Source organism: Carcharodon carcharias (assembly GCF_017639515.1).
Source record: "Carcharodon carcharias isolate sCarCar2 chromosome 40 unlocalized genomic scaffold, sCarCar2.pri SUPER_40_unloc_3, whole genome shotgun sequence".
NCBI lineage: Eukaryota > Metazoa > Chordata > Chondrichthyes > Lamniformes > Lamnidae > Carcharodon > Carcharodon carcharias.
Genome location: NW_024470857.1, coordinates 155663 through 176408, shown reverse-complemented (window position 1 = coordinate 176408; position 20746 = coordinate 155663). Strand labels below are relative to the sequence as shown.

At 48.8% G+C, this 20746-nt stretch overlaps 1 protein-coding gene across 1 annotated transcript in view; it reads right to left on the bottom strand.

Moving 5' to 3' along the window:
- The window catches only part of LOC121275035 (alpha-2-macroglobulin-like), a 133856-nt gene that overhangs the window by 58830 nt on the left and 54280 nt on the right, over nt 1-20746 (bottom strand). Inside the window, exon 17 of the mRNA XM_041182425.1 lies at nt 19919-20052. Within this exon, the coding sequence (XP_041038359.1) occupies nt 19919-20052 (134 nt within the window). The remainder of the gene's footprint in view (nt 1-19918; nt 20053-20746) is intronic.

The following is a 20746-nucleotide window of genomic DNA, read 5'->3' as shown; positions in this document are numbered from 1 at the left end:
ACACTGTAAACACTGACCCTCACTCTCACACTGTAAACACTGACCCTCACTCTCACACTGTAAACACTGACCCTCACTCTCACACTGTAAACACTGACCCTCACTCTCACACTGTAAACACTGACCCTCACTCTCACACTGTAAACACTGACCCTCACTCTCACACTGTAAACACTGACCCTCACTCCCACACTGTAAACACTGACCCTCACTCTCACACTGTAAACACTGACCCTCACTCTCACACTGTAAACACTGACCCTCACTCTCACACTGTAAACACTGACCCTCACTCTCACACTGTAAACACTGACCCTCACTCTCACACTGTAAACACTGACCCTCACTCTCACACTGTAAACACTGACCCTCACTCCCACACTGTAAACACTGACCCTCACTCTCACACTGTAAACACTGACCCTCACTCTCACACTGTAAACACTGACCCTCACTCTCACACTGTAAACACTGACCCTCACTCCCACACTGTAAACACTGACCCTCACTCTCACACTGTAAACACTGACCCTCACTCTCACACTGTAAACACTGACCCTCACTCTCACACTGTAAACACTGACCCTCACTCCACACTGTAAACACTGACCCTCACTCTCACACTGTAAACACTGACCCTCACTCCCACACTGTAAACACTGACCCTCACTCTCACACTGTAAACACTGACCCTCACTCCCACACTGTAAACACTGACCCTCACTCCTCACACTGTAAACACTGACCCTCACTCCCACACTGTAAACACTGACCCTCACTCTCACACTGTAAACACTGACCCTCACTCTCACACTGTAAACACTGACCCTCACTCCACACTGTAAACACTGACCCTCACTCTCACACTGTAAACACTGACCCTCACTCTCACACTGTAAACACTGACCCTCACTCTCACACTGTAAACACTGACCCTCACTCTCACACTGTAAACACTGACCCTCACTCTCACACTGTAAACACTGACCCTCACTCTCACACTGTAAACACTGACCCTCACTCTCACACTGTAAACACTGACCCTCACTCTCACACTGTAAACACTGACCCTCACTCTCACACTGTAAACACTGACCCTCACTCCCACACTGTAAACACTGACCCTCACTCTCACACTGTAAACACTGACCCTCACTCTCACACTGTAAACACTGACCCTCACTCCACACTGTAAACACTGACCCTCACTCCCACACTGTAAACACTGACCCTCACTCCCACACTGTAAACACTGACCCTCACTCTCACACTGTAAACACTGACCCTCACTCTCACACTGTAAACACTGACCCTCACTCTCACACTGTAAACACTGACCCTCACTCTCACACTGTAAACACTGACCCTCACTCTCACACTGTAAACACTGACCCTCACTCTCACACTGTAAACACTGTCCCTCACTCTCACACTGTAAACACTGACCCTCACTCCCACACTGTAAACACTGACCCTCACTCCCACACTGTAAACACTGACCCTCACTCTCACACTGTAAACACTGACCCTCACTCTCACACTGTAAACACTGACCCTCACTCCCACACTGTAAACACTGACCCTCACTCTCACACTGTAAACACTGACCCTCACTCTCACACTGTAAACACTGAACCTCACTCTCACACTGTAAACACTGACCCTCACTCCCACACTGTAAACACTGACCCTCACTCTCACACTGTAAACACTGACCCTCACTCTCACACTGTAAACACTGACCCTCACTCTCACACTGTAAACACTGACCCTCACTCTCACACTGTAAACACTGACCCTCACTCTCACACTGTAAACACTGACCCACACTCTCACACTGTAAACACTGACCCTCACTCTCACACTGTAAACACTGACCCTCACTCTCACACTGTAAACACTGACCCTCACTCCCACACTGTAAACACTGACCCTCACTCTCACACTGTAAACACTGACACTCACTCCCACACTGTATACACTGACCCTCACTCCCACACTGTAAACACTGACCCTCACTCCCACACTGTAAACACTGACCCTCACTCCCACACTGTAAACAATGACCCCCACTCTCACACTGTAAACACTGACCCTCACTCCCACACTGTAAACAATGACCCCCACTCCCACACTGTAAACACTGATCCTCACTCTCACACTGTAAACACTGACCCTCACTCCCACACTGTAAACACTGACCCTCACTCCCACACTGTAAACACTGACACTCACTCTCACACTGTAAACACTGACCCTCACTCCCACACTGTAAACACTGACCCTCACTCCCACGCTGTAAACACTGACCCTCACTCTCAAACTGTATACACTGACCCTCAATCCCTCACTGTAAACACTGACCCTCACTCTCGCACTGTAAACACTGACCCTCACTCTCGCACTGTAAACACTGACCCTCACTCTTAAACTGTAAACACTGACCCTCACTCTCACACTGTAAACACTGACCCTCACTATCACACTGTAAACACTGACCCTCACTCTCACACTGTAAACACTGACACTCACTCTCACACTGTAAACACAGACCCTCACTCCCACACTGTAAACACTGACCCTCACTCCCACACTGTATACACTGACCCTCACTCCCACACTGTAAACACTGACCCTCACTCCCACACTGTAAACACTGACCCTCACTCCCACACTGTAAACACTGACCCTCACTCCCACACTGTATACACTGACACTCACTCCCACACTGTAAACACTGTCCCTCACTCTCGCACTGTAAACACTGACCCTCACTCTCACTCTGTAAACACTGACCCTCACTCTCACACTGTAAACCCTGACCCTCACTCCCACACTGTAAACCCTGACCCTCACTCCCACACTGTAAACACTGACCCTCACTCTCACACTGTAAACACTGACCCTCACTCTCACACTGTAAACACTGACCCTCACTCTCACTGTAAACACTGACCCTCACTCCCATATTGTAAACACTGTCCCTCACTCTCACACTGTAAACACTGACCCTCACTCCCACACTGTAAACACTGACCCTCACTCCCACACTGTAAACACTGACCCTCAGTCTCACACTGTAAACACTGACCCTCACTCTCACACTGTAAACACTGACCCTCACTCCCACACTGTATACACTGACCCTCACTCCCACACTGTATACACTGACCCTCACTCCCACACTGTAAACACTGACCCTCACTCCCACACTGTATACACTGACCCTCACCCCCCCACTGTAAACATTGACTCTCACTCTCACACTGTAAACAATGACCCCCACTCCCACACTGTAAACACTGACCCTCACTCCCACACTGTAAACACTGACCCTCACTCCCACACTGTAAACACTGACCCTCACTCTCAAACTGTATACACTGACCCTCAATCCCTCACTGTAAACACTGACCCTCACTCTCGCACTGTAAACACTGTCCTCACTCTCGCACTGTAAACACTGACCCTCACTCTTAAACTGTAAACACTGACCCTCACTCTCACACTGTAAACACTGACCCTCACTATCACACTGTAAACACTGACCCTCACTCTCACACTGTAAACACTGACACTCACTCTCACACTGTAAACACAGACCCTCACTCCCACACTGTAAACACTGACCCTCACTCCCACACTGTATACACTGACCCTCACTCCCACACTGTAAACACTGACCCTCACTCCCACACTGTAAACACTGACCCTCACTCCCACACTGTAAACACTGACCCTCACTCCCACACTGTATACACTGACACTCACTCCCACACTGTAAACACTGTCCCTCACTCTCGCACTGTAAACACTGACCCTCACTCTCACACTGTAAACACTGACCCTCACTCTCTCACTGTAAACACTGACCCTCACTCTCGCACTGTAAACACTGACCCTCACTCTCACACTGTAAACACTGAACCTCACTCTCACACTGTAAATACTGACCCTCACTCTCACACTGTAAACACTGACCCTCACACACACACTGTAAACACTGACCCTCACTCCCACACTGTAAACACTGACCCTCACTCCCACACTGTAAACACTGACATTCACTCTCACACATTAAACACTGCCCCTCACTCTCACACATTAAACACTGGCCTCACTCTCACACTGTAAACACTGACCCTCACTCTCACACTGTAAACACTGACCCTCACTCTCACACTGTAAACACTGACACTCACTCTCACACTGTAAACACTGACCCTCACTCCCACACTGTAAACACTGAACCTCACTCCCACACTGTAAACACTGACGCTCACACTCACACTGTAAACACTGACCCTCACTCTCACTCTGTATACACTGACCCTCACTCTCACACTGTAAACACTGACCCTCACCCTCACACTGTAAACACTGACCCTCACTCCCACACTGTAAACACTGACCCTCACTCTCACTCTGTATACACTGACCCTCACTCTCACACTGTAAACACTGACCCTCACTCTCACACTGTAAACACTGACCCTCACTCCCACACTGTAAACACTGACCCTCACTCTCACACTGTAAACACTGACCCTCACTCTTAAACTGTAAACACCGACCCTCACTCCCACACTGTAAACACTGACCCTCACTCTCACACCTTAAACACTGACCCTCACTCTCACACTGTAAACACTGACCCTCACTCCCACACTGTAAACACTGACCCTCACTCTCACACTGTAAACACTGATCCTCACTCCCACACTGTAAACACTGACCCTCACTCTCACACTGTAAACACTGACCCTCACTCTCACACTGTATACACTGACCCTCACTCTCACACTGTAAATACTGACCCTCACTCTCACACTGTAAACACTGACCCTCACTCCCACACTGTAAACACTGACCCTCACTCCCACACTGTAAACACTGACACTCACTCTCACACATTAAACACTGCCCCTCACTCTCACACTGTAAACACTGACCCTCACTCTCACACTGTAAACACTGACCCTCACTCTCACACTGTAAACACTGAACCTCACTCTCACACTGTAAACACTGACCCTCACTCCAACACTGTAAACACTGACACTCACTCTCTCACAAAAAACACTGACCCTCACTTCCACACTGTAAACACTGACGCTCACTCTCGCACTGTAAACACTGACCCTCACTCTCACACTGTAAACACTGACCCTCACTCTCTCACTCTAAACACTGACCCTCACTCTCACTCTGTATACACTGACCCTCACTCTCACACTGTAAACACTGACCCTCACTCCCTACTGTAAACACTGACCCTCACTCTCACACTCTAAACACTGACCCTCACTCCCACACTGTAAACACTGACCCTCACTCTCATACTGTAAACACTGACCCTCACTCTCACACTGTAAACACTGACGCTCACTCTCGCACTGTAAACACTGACCCTCACTCTCACACTGTAAACACTGACCCTCACTCTCTCACTGTAAACACTGACCCTCACTCTCACTCTGTATACACTGACCCTCACTCTCACACTTTAAACACTGACCCTCACTCTCACACTGTATACACTGACCCTCACTCTCACACTGTAAACACTGACCCTCACTCCCACACTGTAAACACTGACCCTCACTCTCACACTGTAAACACTGACCCTCACTCCAACACTGTAAACACTGACACTCACTCTCTCACATTAAACACTGACCCTCACTTCCACACTGTAAACACTGACGCTCACTCTCGCACTGTAAACACTGACCCTCACTCTCACACTGTAAACACTGACCCTCACTCTCTCACTCTAAACACTGACCCTCACTCTCACACTGTAAACACTGACCCTCACTCTCACACTGTAAACAGTGACCCTCACTCCCTCGCTGTAAACACTGACCCTCACTCTCACACTGTAAACACTGACCCTCACTCTCACACTGTAAACACTGACCCTCAATCCCACACTGTAAACACTGACACTCACTCTCACACTGTAAACAGTGACCCTCACTCCCACACTGTAAACACTGACCCTCACTCTCACACCATAAACACTGATCCTCACTCCCATACTGTAAACACTGACCCTCACTCTCGCACTGTAAACACTGACCCTCACTCTTAAACTGTAAACACCGACCCTCACTCCCACACTGTAAACACTGACCCTCACTCTCACACCTTAAACACTGACCCTCACTCTCACACTGTAAACACTGACCCTCACTCCCACACTGTAAACACTGACCCTCACTCTCACACTGTAAACACTGACCCTCACTCCCACACTGTAAACACTGATCCTCACCCCCACACTGTAAACACTGACCCTCACTCTCACACTGTAAACACTGACCCTCACTCTCACACTGTATACACTGACCCTCACTCTCACACTGTAAATACTGACCCTCACTCTCACACTGTAAACACTGACCCTCACTCCCACACTGTAAACACTGACCCTCACTCCCACACTGTAAACACTGACACTCACTCTCACACATTAAACACTGCCCCTCACTCTCACACTGTAAACACTGACCCTCACTCTCACACTGTAAACACTGACCCTCACTCTCACACTGTAAACACTGAACCTCACTCTCACACTGTAAACACTGACCCTCACTCCAACACTGTAAACACTGACACTCACTCTCTCACAAAAAACACTGACCCTCACTTCCACACTGTAAACACTGACGCTCACTCTCGCACTGTAAACACTGACCCTCACTCTCACACTGTAAACACTGACCCTCACTCTCTCAATCTAAACACTGACCCTCACTCTCACTCTGTATACACTGACCCTCACTCTCACACTGTAAACACTGACCCTCACTCCCTACTGTAAACACTGACCCTCACTCTCACACTCTAAACACTGACCCTCACTCCCACACTGTAAACACTGACCCTCACTCTCATACTGTAAACACTGACCCTCACTCTCACACTGTAAACACTGACGCTCACTCTCGCACTGTAAACACTGACCCTCACTCTCACACTGTAAACACTGACCCTCACTCTCTCACTGTAAACACTGACCCTCACTCTCACTCTGTATACACTGACCCTCACTCTCACACTGTAAACACTGACCCTCACTCTCACACTGTATACACTGACCCTCACTCTCACACTGTAAATACTGACCCTCACTCTCACACTGTAAACACTGACCCTCACTCCCACACTGTAAACACTGACCCTCACTCCCACACTGTAAACACTGACACTCACTCTCACACATTAAACACTGCCCCTCACTCTCACACTGTAAACACTGACCCTCACTCTCACACTGTAAACACTGACCCTCACTCTCACACTGTAAACACTGAACCTCACTCTCACACTGTAAACACTGACCCTCACTCCAACACTGTAAACACTGACACTCACTCTCTCACAAAAAACACTGACCCTCACTTCCACACTGTAAACACTGACGCTCACTCTCGCACTGTAAACACTGACCCTCACTCTCACACTGTAAACACTGACCCTCACTCTCACACTGTAAACACTGAACCTCACTCTCACACTGTAAACACTGACCCTCACTCCAACACTGTAAACACTGACACTCACTCTCTCACAAAAAACACTGACCCTCACTTCCACACTGTAAACACTGACGCTCACTCTCGCACTGTAAACACTGACCCTCACTCCCACACTGTAAACACTGACCCTCACTCTCATACTGTAAACACTGACCCTCACTCTCACACTGTAAACACTGACGCTCACTCTCGCACTGTAAACACTGACCCTCACTCTCACACTGTAAACACTGACCCTCACTCTCTCACTGTAAACACTGACCCTCACTCTCACTCTGTAGACACTGACCCTCACTCTCACACTGTAAACACTGACCCTCACTCTCACACTGTATACACTGACCCTCACTCTCACACTGTAAATACTGACCCTCACTCTCACACTGTAAACACTGACCCTCACTCCCACACTGTAAACACTGACCCTCACTCCCACACTGTAAACACTGACACTCACTCTCACACATTAAACACTGCCCCTCACTCTCACACTGTAAACACTGACCCTCACTCTCACACTGTAAACACTGACCCTCACTCTCACACTGTAAACACTGAACCTCACTCTCACACTGTAAACACTGACCCTCACTCCAACACTGTAAACACTGACACTCACTCTCTCACAAAAAACACTGACCCTCACTTCCACACTGTAAACACTGACGCTCACTCTCGCACTGTAAACACTGACCCTCACTCTCACACTGTAAACACTGACCCTCACTCTCTCACTCTAAACACTGACCCTCACTCTCACTCTGTATACACTGACCCTCACTCTCACACTGTAAACACTGACCCTCACTCCCTACTGTAAACACTGACCCTCACTCTCACACTCTAAACACTGACCCTCACTCCCACACTGTAAACACTGACCCTCACTCTCATACTGTAAACACTGACCCTCACTCTCACACTGTAAACACTGACGCTCACTCTCGCACTGTAAACACTGACCCTCACTCTCACACTGTAAACACTGACCCTCACTCTCTCACTGTAAACACTGACCCTCACTCTCACTCTGTATACACTGACCCTCACTCTCACACTTTAAACACTGACCCTCACTCTCACACTGTATACACTGACCCTCACTCTCACACTGTAAACACTGACCCTCACTCCCACACTGTAAACACTGACCCTCACTCTCACACTGTAAACACTGACCCTCACTCCAACACTGTAAACACTGACACTCACTCTCTCACATTAAACACTGACCCTCACTTCCACATTGTAAACACTGACGCTCACTCTCGCACTGTAAACACTGACCCTCACTCTCACACTGTAAACACTGACCCTCACTCTCTCACTCTAAACACTGACCCTCACTCTCACACTGTAAACACTGACCCTCACTCTCACACTGTAAACAGTGACCCTCACTCCCTCGCTGTAAACACTGACCCTCACTCTCACACTGTAAACACTGTACCTCACTCCCACACTGTAAACTCTAACCGTCACCCTCACACTGTAAAGACTGACCCTCAATCCCACACTGTAAACACTGACACTCACTCTCACACTGTAAACAGTGACCCTCACTCCCACACTGTAAACACTGACCCTCACTCTCACACCACAAACACTGATCCTCACTCCCATACTGTAAACACTGACCCTCACTCTCGCACTGTAAACACTGACCCTCACTCTTAAACTGTAAACACCGACCCTCACTCCCACACTGTAAACACTGACCCTCACTCTCACACCTTAAACACTGACCCTCACTCTCACACTGTAAACACTGACCCTCACTCCCACACTGTAAACACTGACCCTCACTCTCACACTGTAAACACTGACCCTCACTCCCACACTGTAAACACTGATCCTCACCCCCACACTGTAAACACTGACCCTCACTCTCACACTGTAAACACTGACCCTCACTCTCACACTGTATACACTGACCCTCACTCTCACACTGTAAATACTGACCCTCACTCTCACACTGTAAACACTGACCCTCACTCCCACACTGTAAACACTGACCCTCACTCCCACACTGTAAACACTGACACTCACTCTCACACATTAAACACTGCCCCTCACTCTCACACTGTAAACACTGACCCTCACTCTCACACTGTAAACACTGACCCTCACTCTCACACTGTAAACACTGAACCTCACTCTCACACTGTAAACACTGACCCTCACTCCAACACTGTAAACACTGACACTCACTCTCTCACAAAAAACACTGACCCTCACTTCCACACTGTAAAAACTGACGCTCACTCTCGCACTGTAAACACTGACCCTCACTCTCACACTGTAAACACTGACCCTCACTCTCTCAATCTAAACACTGACCCTCACTCTCACTCTGTATACACTGACCCTCACTCTCACACTGTAAACACTGACCCTCACTCCCTACTGTAAACACTGACCCTCACTCTCACACTCTAAACACTGACCCTCACTCCCACACTGTAAACACTGACCCTCACTCTCATACTGTAAACACTGACCCTCACTCTCACACTGTAAACACTGACGCTCACTCTCGCACTGTAAACACTGACCCTCACTCTCACACTGTAAACACTGACCCTCACTCTCTCACTGTAAACACTGACCCTCACTCTCACTCTGTATACACTGACCCTCACTCTCACACTTTAAACACTGACCCTCACTCTCACACTGTATACACTGACCCTCACTCTCACACTGTAAACACTGACCCTCACTCCCACACTGTAAACACTGACCCTCACTCTCACACTGTAAACACTGACCCTCACTCCAACACTGTAAACACTGACACTCACTCTCTCACATTAAACACTGACCCTCACTTCCACACTGTAAACACTGACGCTCACTCTCGCACTGTAAACACTGACCCTCACTCTCACACTGTAAACACTGACCCTCACTCTCTCACTCTAAACACTGACCCTCACTCTCACACTGTAAACACTGACCCTCACTCTCACACTGTAAACAGTGACCCTCACTCCCTCGCTGTAAACACTGACCCTCACTCTCACACTGTAAACACTGTACCTCACTCCCACACTGTAAACTCTGACCGTCACCCTCACACTGTAAAGACTGACCCTCAATCCCACACTGTAAACACTGACCCTCACTCCCACACTGTAAACACTGACCCTCAATCTCACACCATAAACACTGATCCTCACTCCCATACTGTAAACACTGACCCTCACTCTCGCACTGTAAACACTGTCCCTCACTCTCACACTGTAAACAGTGACCCTCACTCCCACACTGTAAACACTGACCCTCAGTCTCACACCATAAACACTGGCCCTCACTCCCACACTGTAAACTCTGACCGTCACCCTCACACTGTAAAGACTGACCCTCAATCCCACACTGTAAACACTGACACTCGCTCTCACACTGTAAACAGTGACCCTCACTCTCACACTGTAAACACTGACCCTCACTCTCACAATGTAAACACTGACCCTCACTCACACACTGTAAACACTGACCCTCACTCTCACACTGTAAACACTGACCCTCACTCCCACACTGTAAACACTGACCCTCACTCTCAACCAGTAAACACTGACCCTCACTCCCACACAGTAAACACTGACCCTCACTCCCACTCTGTCAACACTGACCCTCACTCCCACACTGTAAATACTGACCCTCACTCCCACACTGTAAACACTGACCCTCAAACTCACACTGTAAACACTGACCCTCAATCCCACACTGTAAACACTGACCCTCGCTCTAACACTGTAAACACTGACCCCCACACTCACACTGTAAACACAGACCCTCACTCTCACACTGTATACACTGTCCCTCACTCTCACACTGTAAACACTGACCCTCACTCCCACACTGTAAACACTGACCCTCACTCTCACACTGTAAACACTGACCCTCACTCTCACACTGTAAACACTGACCCTCACTCCCACACTGTAAACACTGACCCTCACTCTCACACTGTAAACACTGACCCTCACTCTCACACTGTAAACACTGAACCTCACTCTCACACTGTAAACACTGACCCTCACTCCCACACTGTAAACATTGACTCTCACTCTCACACTGTAAACAATGACCCCCACTCCCACACTGTATACACTGACCCTCACTCCCACACTGTAAACACTGACCCTCACTCTCACACTGTAAACACTGACCCTCACTCTCACACTGTAAACACTGAACCTCACTCTCACACTGTAAACACTGACCCTCACTCCCACACTGTAAACATTGACTCTCACTCTCACACTGTAAACACTGACCCTCACTCCCACACTGTAAACACTGACCCTCACTCCCACACTGTAAACACTGACCCTCACTCTCAAACTGTATACACTGACCCTCAATCCCTCACTGTAAACACTGACCCTCACTCTCGCACTGTAAACACTGTCCTCACTCTCGCACTGTAAACACTGACCCTCACTCTTAAACTGTAAACACTGACCCTCACTCTCACACTGTAAACACTGACCCTCACTATCACACTGTAAACACTGACCCTCACTCTCACACTGTAAACACTGACACTCACTCTCACACTGTAAACACAGACCCTCACTCCCACACTGTAAACACTGACCCTCACTCCCACACTGTATACACTGACCCTCACTCCCACACTGTAAACACTGACCCTCACTCCCACACTGTAAACACTGTCCCTCACTCTCGCACTGTAAACACTGACCCTCACTCTCACACTGTAAACACTGTCCCTCACTCTCGCACTGTAAACACTGACCCTCACTCTCACACTGTAAACACTGACCCTCACTCTCACACTGTAAACACTGACCCTCACTCTCACTGTAAACACTGACCCTCACTCGCACACTGTAAACACTGACCCTCACTCTCACACTGTAAACACTGACCCTCACTCTCACTGTAAAAACTGACCCTCACTCGCACACTGTAAACACTGACCCTCACTCTCACACTGTAAACACTGACCCTCACTCCCACACTGTAAACAATGACCCTCACTCTCACACTGTAAACACTGACCCTCACACTCACACTGTAAACACTGACCCTCACTCTCACACTGTAAACACAGACCCTCACTATCACACTGTAAACACTGACCCTCACTCTCACTGTAAACACTGACCCTCACTCCCATATTGTAAACATTGACCCTCACTATCACACTGTAAACACTGACCCTCACTCCCACACTCTAAACACTGACCCTCACTCCCACACTGTAAACACTGACCCTCACTCTCAAACTGTAAACACTGACCCTCACTCTCACACTGTAAACACTGACCCTCACTCCCACACTGTATCCACTGACCCTCACTCCCACACTGTAAACACTGACCCTCACTCCCACACTGTATACACTGACCCTCACTCCCACACTGTAAACACTGTCCCTCACTCTCGCACTGTAAACACTGACCCTCACTCTCACTCTGTAAACACTGACCCTCACTCTCACACTGTAAACCCTGACCCTCACTCTCTCACTGTAAACACTGACCCTCACTCTCACACTGTAAACACTGACCCTCACTCTCACACTGTAAACACTGACCCTCACTCTCACTGTAAACACTGACCCTCACTCCCATATTGTAAACACTGTCCCTCACTCTCACACTGTAAACACTGACCCTCACTCCCACACTGTAAACACTGACCCTCACTCCCACACTGTAAACACTGACCCTCAGTCTCACACTGTAAACACTGACCCTCACTCTCACACTGTAAACACTGACCCTCACTCCCACACTGTATACACTGACCCTCACTCCCACACTGTATACACTGACCCTCACTCCCACACTGTAAACACTGACCCTCACTCCCACACTGTATACACTGACCCTCACCCCCCCACTGTAAACACTGTCCCTCACTCTCGCACTGTAAACACTGACCCTCACTCTCACACTGTAAACACTGAACCTCACTCTCACACTGTAAATACTGACCCTCACTCTCACACTGTAAACACTGACCCTCACACACACACTGTAAACACTGACCCTCACTCCCACACTGTAAACACTGACACTCACTCTCACACATTAAACACTGCCCCTCACTCTCACACATTAAACACTGGCCTCACTCTCACACTGTAAACACTGACCCTCACTCTCACACTGTAAACACTGACCCTCACTCTCACACTGTAAACACTGACACTCACTCTCACACTGTAAACACTGACCCTCACTCCCACACTGTAAACACTGAACCTCACTCCCACACTGTAAACACTGACGCTCACTCTCGCACTGTAAACACTGACCCTCACTCTCACACTGTAAACACTGACCCTCACTCTCACACTGTAAACACTGACCCTCACTCTCACACTGTAAACACTGACCCTCACTCCCACACTGTAAACACTGACCCTCACTCTCACTCTGTATACACTGACCCTCACTCTCACACTGTAAACACTGACCCTCACTCTCACACTGTAAACACTGACCCTCACTCCCACACTGTAAACACTGACCCTCACTCTCACACTGTAAACACTGACCCTCACTCTTAAACTGTAAACACCGACCCTCACTCCCACACTGTAAACACTGACCCTCACTCCCACACTGTAAACACTGACCCTCACTCTCAACCAGTAAACACTGACCCTCACTCCCACACAGTAAACACTGACCCTCACTCCCACTCTGTCAACACTGACCCTCACTCCCACACTGTAAATACTGACCCTCACTCCCACACTGTAAACACTGACCCTCAAACTCACACTGTAAACACTGACCCTCAATCCCACACTGTAAACACTGACCCTCGCTCTAACACTGTAAACACTGACCCCCACACTCACACTGTAAACACAGACCCTCACTCTCACACTGTATACACTGTCCCTCACTCTCACACTGTAAACACTGACCCTCACTCCCACACTGTAAACACTGACCCTCACTCTCACACTGTAAACACTGACCCTCACTCTCACACTGTAAACACTGACCCTCACTCCCACACTGTAAACACTGACCCTCACTCTCACACTGTAAACACTGACCCTCACTCTCACACTGTAAACACTGAACCTCACTCTCACACTGTAAACACTGACCCTCACTCCCACACTGTAAACATTGACTCTCACTCTCACACTGTAAACAATGACCCCCACTCCCACACTGTATACACTGACCCTCACTCCCACACTGTAAACACTGACCCTCACTCTCACACTGTAAACACTGACCCTCACTCTCACACTGTAAACACTGAACCTCACTCTCACACTGTAAACACTGACCCTCACTCCCACACTGTAAACATTGACTCTCACTCTCACACTGTAAACACTGACCCTCACTCCCACACTGTAAACACTGACCCTCACTCCCACACTGTAAACACTGACCCTCACTCTCAAACTGTATACACTGACCCTCAATCCCTCACTGTAAACACTGACCCTCACTCTCGCACTGTAAACACTGTCCTCACTCTCGCACTGTAAACACTGACCCTCACTCTTAAACTGTAAACACTGACCCTCACTCTCACACTGTAAACACTGACCCTCACTATCACACTGTAAACACTGACCCTCACTCTCACACTGTAAACACTGACACTCACTCTCACACTGTAAACACAGACCCTCACTCCCACACTGTAAACACTGACCCTCACTCCCACACTGTATACACTGACCCTCACTCCCACACTGTAAACACTGACCCTCACTCCCACACTGTAAACACTGTCCCTCACTCTCGCACTGTAAACACTGACCCTCACTCTCACACTGTAAACACTGTCCCTCACTCTCGCACTGTAAACACTGACCCTCACTCTCACACTGTAAACACTGACCCTCACTCTCACACTGTAAACACTGACCCTCACTCTCACTGTAAACACTGACCCTCACTCGCACACTGTAAACACTGACCCTCACTCTCACACTGTAAACACTGACCCTCACTCTCACTGTAAAAACTGACCCTCACTCGCACACTGTAAACACTGACCCTCACTCTCACACTGTAAACACTGACCCTCACTCCCACACTGTAAACAATGACCCTCACTCTCACACTGTAAACACTGACCCTCACACTCACACTGTAAACACTGACCCTCACTCTCACACTGTAAACACAGACCCTCACTATCACACTGTAAACACTGACCCTCACTCTCACTGTAAACACTGACCCTCACTCCCATATTGTAAACATTGACCCTCACTATCACACTGTAAACACTGACCCTCACTCCCACACTCTAAACACTGACCCTCACTCCCACACTGTAAACACTGACCCTCACTCTCAAACTGTAAACACTGACCCTCACTCTCACACTGTAAACACTGACCCTCACTCCCACACTGTATCCACTGACCCTCACTCCCACACTGTAAACACTGACCCTCACTCCCACACTGTATACACTGACCCTCACTCCCACACTGTAAACACTGTCCCTCACTCTCGCACTGTAAACACTGACCCTCACTCTCACTCTGTAAACACTGACCCTCACTCTCACACTGTAAACCCTGACCCTCACTCTCTCACTGTAAACACTGACCCTCACTCTCACACTGTAAACACTGACCCTCACTCTCACACTGTAAACACTGACCCTCACTCTCACTGTAAACACTGACCCTCACTCCCATATTGTAAACACTGTCCCTCACTCTCACACTGTAAACACTGACCCTCACTCCCACACTGTAAACACTGACCCTCACTCCCACACTGTAAACACTGACCCTCAGTCTCACACTGTAAACACTGACCCTCACTCTCACACTGTAAACACTGACCCTCACTCCCACACTGTATACACTGACCCTCACTCCCACACTGTATACACTGACCCTCACTCCCACACTGTAAACACTGACCCTCACTCCCACACTGTATACACTGACCCTCACCCCCCCACTGTAAACACTGTCCCTCACTCTCGCACTGTAAACACTGACCCTCACTCTCACACTGTAAACACTGAACCTCACTCTCACACTGTAAATACTGACCCTCACTCTCACACTGTAAACACTGACCCTCACACACACACTGTAAACACTGACCCTCACTCCCACACTGTAAACACTGACACTCACTCTCACACATTAAACACTGCCCCTCACTCTCACACATTAAACACTGGCCTCACTCTCACACTGTAAACACTGACCCTCACTCTCACACTGTAAACACTGACCCTCACTCTCACACTGTAAACACTGACACTCACTCTCACACTGTAAACACTGACCCTCACTCCCACACTGTAAACACTGAACCTCACTCCCACACTGTAAACACTGACGCTCACTCTCGCACTGTAAACACTGACCCTCACTCTCACACTGTAAACACTGACCCTCACTCTCACACTGTAAACACTGACCCTCACTCTCACACTGTAAACACTGACCCTCACTCCCACACTGTAAACACTGACCCTCACTCTCACTCTGTATACACTGACCCTCACTCTCACACTGTAAACACTGACCCTCACTCTCACACTGTAAACACTGACCCTCACTCCCACACTGTAAACACTGACCCTCACTCTCACACTGTAAACACTGACCCTCACTCTTAAACTGTAAACACCGACCCTCACTCCCACACTGTAAACACTGACCCTCACTCTCACACCTTAAACACTGACCCTCACTCTCACACTGTAAACACTGACCCTCACTCCCACACTGTAAACACTGACCCTCACTCTCACACTGTAAACACTGACCCTCACTCCCACACTGTAAACACTGATCCTCACTCCCACACTGTAAACACTGACCCTCACTCTCACACTGTAAACACTGACCCTCACTCTCACACTGTATACACTGACCCTCACTCTCACACTGTAAATACTGACCCTCACTCTCACACTGTAAACACTGACCCTCACTCCCACACTGTAAACACTGACCCTCACTCCCACACTGTAAACACTGACACTCACTCTCACACATTAAACACTGCCCCTCACTCTCACACTGTAAACACTGACCCTCACTCTCACACTGTAAACACTGACCCTCACTCTCACACTGTAAACACTGAACCTCACTCTCACACTGTAAACACTGACCCTCACTCCAACACTGTAAACACTGACACTCACTCTCTCACAAAAAACACTGACCCTCACTTCCACACTGTAAACACTGACGCTCACTCTCGCACTGTAAACACTGACCCTCACTCTCACACTGTAAACACTGACCCTCACTCTCTCACTCTAAACACTGACCCTCACTCTCACTCTGTATACACTGACCCTCACTCTCACACTGTAAACACTGACCCTCACTCCCTACTGTAAACACTGACCCTCACTCTCACACTCTAAACACTGACCCTCACTCCCACACTGTAAACACTGACCCTCACTCTCATACTGTAAACACTGACCCTCACTCTCACACTGTATACACTGACCCTCACTCTCACACTGTATACACTGACCCTCACTCTCACTCTGTATACACTGACCCTCACTCTCACACTTTAAACACTGACCCTCACTCTCACACTGTATACACTGACCCTCACTCTCACACTGTAAACACTGACCCTCACTCCCACACTGTAAACACTGACCCTCACTCTCACACTGTAAACACTGACCCTCACTCCAACACTGTAAACACTGACACTCACTCTCTCACATTAAACACTGACCCTCACTTCCACACTGTAAACACTGACGCTCACTCTCGCACTGTAAACACTGACCCTCACTCTCACACTGTAAACACTGACCCTCACTCTCTCACTCTAAACACTGACCCTCACTCTCACTCTGTATACACTGACCCTCACTCTCACACTGTAAACACTGACCCTCACTCCCACACTGTAAACACTGACCCTCACTCTCACACTGTAAACACTGACCCTCACTCTCACACTGTAAACACTGACCCTCACTCCCACACTGTAAACACTGACCCTCACTCTCACACTGTAAACACTGACCCTCACTCCCACACTGTAAACACTGACCCTCACTCTCACACTGTAAACACTGACCCTCACTCCCACACTGTAAACACTGACCCTCACTCTCATACTGTAAACACTGACCCTCACTCTCACACTGTAAACACTGACGCTCACTCTCGCACTGTAAACACTGACCCTCACTCTCACACTGTAAACACTGACCCTCACTCTCTCACTGTAAACACTGACCCTCACTCTCACTCTGTATACACTGACCCTCACTCTCACACTTTAAACACTGACCCTCACTCTCACACTGTAACACTGACCCTCACTCTCACACTGTAAACACTGACCCTCACTCTCTCACTGTAAACACTGACCCTCACTCTCACTCTTTTTACACTGACCCTCACTCTCACACTTTAAACACTGACCCTCACTCTCACACTGTAACACTGACCCTCACTCCCACACTGTAAACACTGACCATCACTCTCACACTGTATACACTGACCCTCACTCTCACACTGTAAACACTGACCCTCACTCCCACACTGTAAACACTGACCCTCACTCTAACACTCTAAACACTGACCCTCACTCTCACACTGTATACACTGACCCTCACTCCCACACTGTAACACTGACCCTTACTCTCACTCTGTAAACACTGACCCTCACTCTCACTCTGTAAACACTGACCCTCAGTCCCACACTGTAAACACTGACCCTCACTCTCACACTGTAAACACTGACCCTCACTCTCACACTTTATACATTGACCCTCACTCTCCCACTGTAAACACTGACCCTCACTCTCACACTGTAAACACTGACCCTCACACTCACACTGTAAACACTGACACTCACTCTCACACTGTAAACACTGACCCTCACTCTCACACTGTAAACACTGACACTCACTCCCACACTGTAAACACTGACCCTCACTCCCACACTGTAAACACTGACCCTCACTCTCACATCGTAAACACTGACCCTCACTCCCACACTGTAAACACTGACCCTCACTCCCACACTGTAAACACTGACCCTCACTCCCACACTGTAAACACTGACCCTCACTCTCACACCGTAAACGCTGACCCTCACTCCCACACTGTAAACACTGACCCTCACTCCCACACGGTAAACACTGACCCTCACTCCCACACTGTAAACACTGTCTCGCACTTCACACTGTAAACACTGACCCTCACTCTCACACGGTAAACACTGACCCTCACTCTCACACTGTAACACTGACCCTTACTCTCACTCTGTAAACACTGACCCTCAGTCCCACACTGTAAACACTGACCCTCACTCCCACACTGTAAACACTGACCCTCAGTCCCCCGATTATTATCTCCCTCTCTCACTCACGTGACATTAATATTAATCTTGTATTGTGGTCCTTCCAGATTATTCCTGTCCTTTGTTCCTGTCGCCATCATCTCCACAGAGAGTGTGAAGACATCCTCCTTCTGTTTTGCTGGAACATTGTAACGCAGAGTCGTCTGGAATTGAACAGTTTTAGTTACTCGGAATCGCGCCGGTCAAAGGAGACTGTCTCCCCGAATCCCGCACTCCCATCCGGAATATCCCCTCACTCCCATCCGCAATAACCCTCACTCCCATCCGGAATATCACTCACTCCCATCCAGAATATTGCCTAACTCCCATCTGGATTATCCCTCACTCCCATCCAGAATATCCCCTCACTCCCATCCGGATTATCCTTCACTCCCATCCGGAATATCCCCTCACTCCCATCCGGAATATCACCTCACTCCCATCCGGAATATGCCTCACTCCCATCCGGCATATGCCTCACTCCCATCCAGAATATCCGTCACTCCCATCCGGAATACCCCACACTCCCATCCGGAATTTCCCTCACTCCAATCCGGAATATCCCACAATCCCATCCGTAATATCCAACACTTCCATTCGGAATATTCCTCACTCCCATCCGGAATATCCGTCACTCCCATCCGGAATATCCCACACTCCCATCCGGAATATCCGTCACTCACATCCGGAATATCCCTCACTCCCATCCGGAATATCCGTCACTCCCATCCGGAATATCCCACACTCCCATCCGGAATATCCCTCACTCCCATCCGGAATATCCCACACTCCCATCCGGAATATCCGTCACTCCCATCCGGAATATCCCACACTCCCATCCGGAATATCCCTCACTCC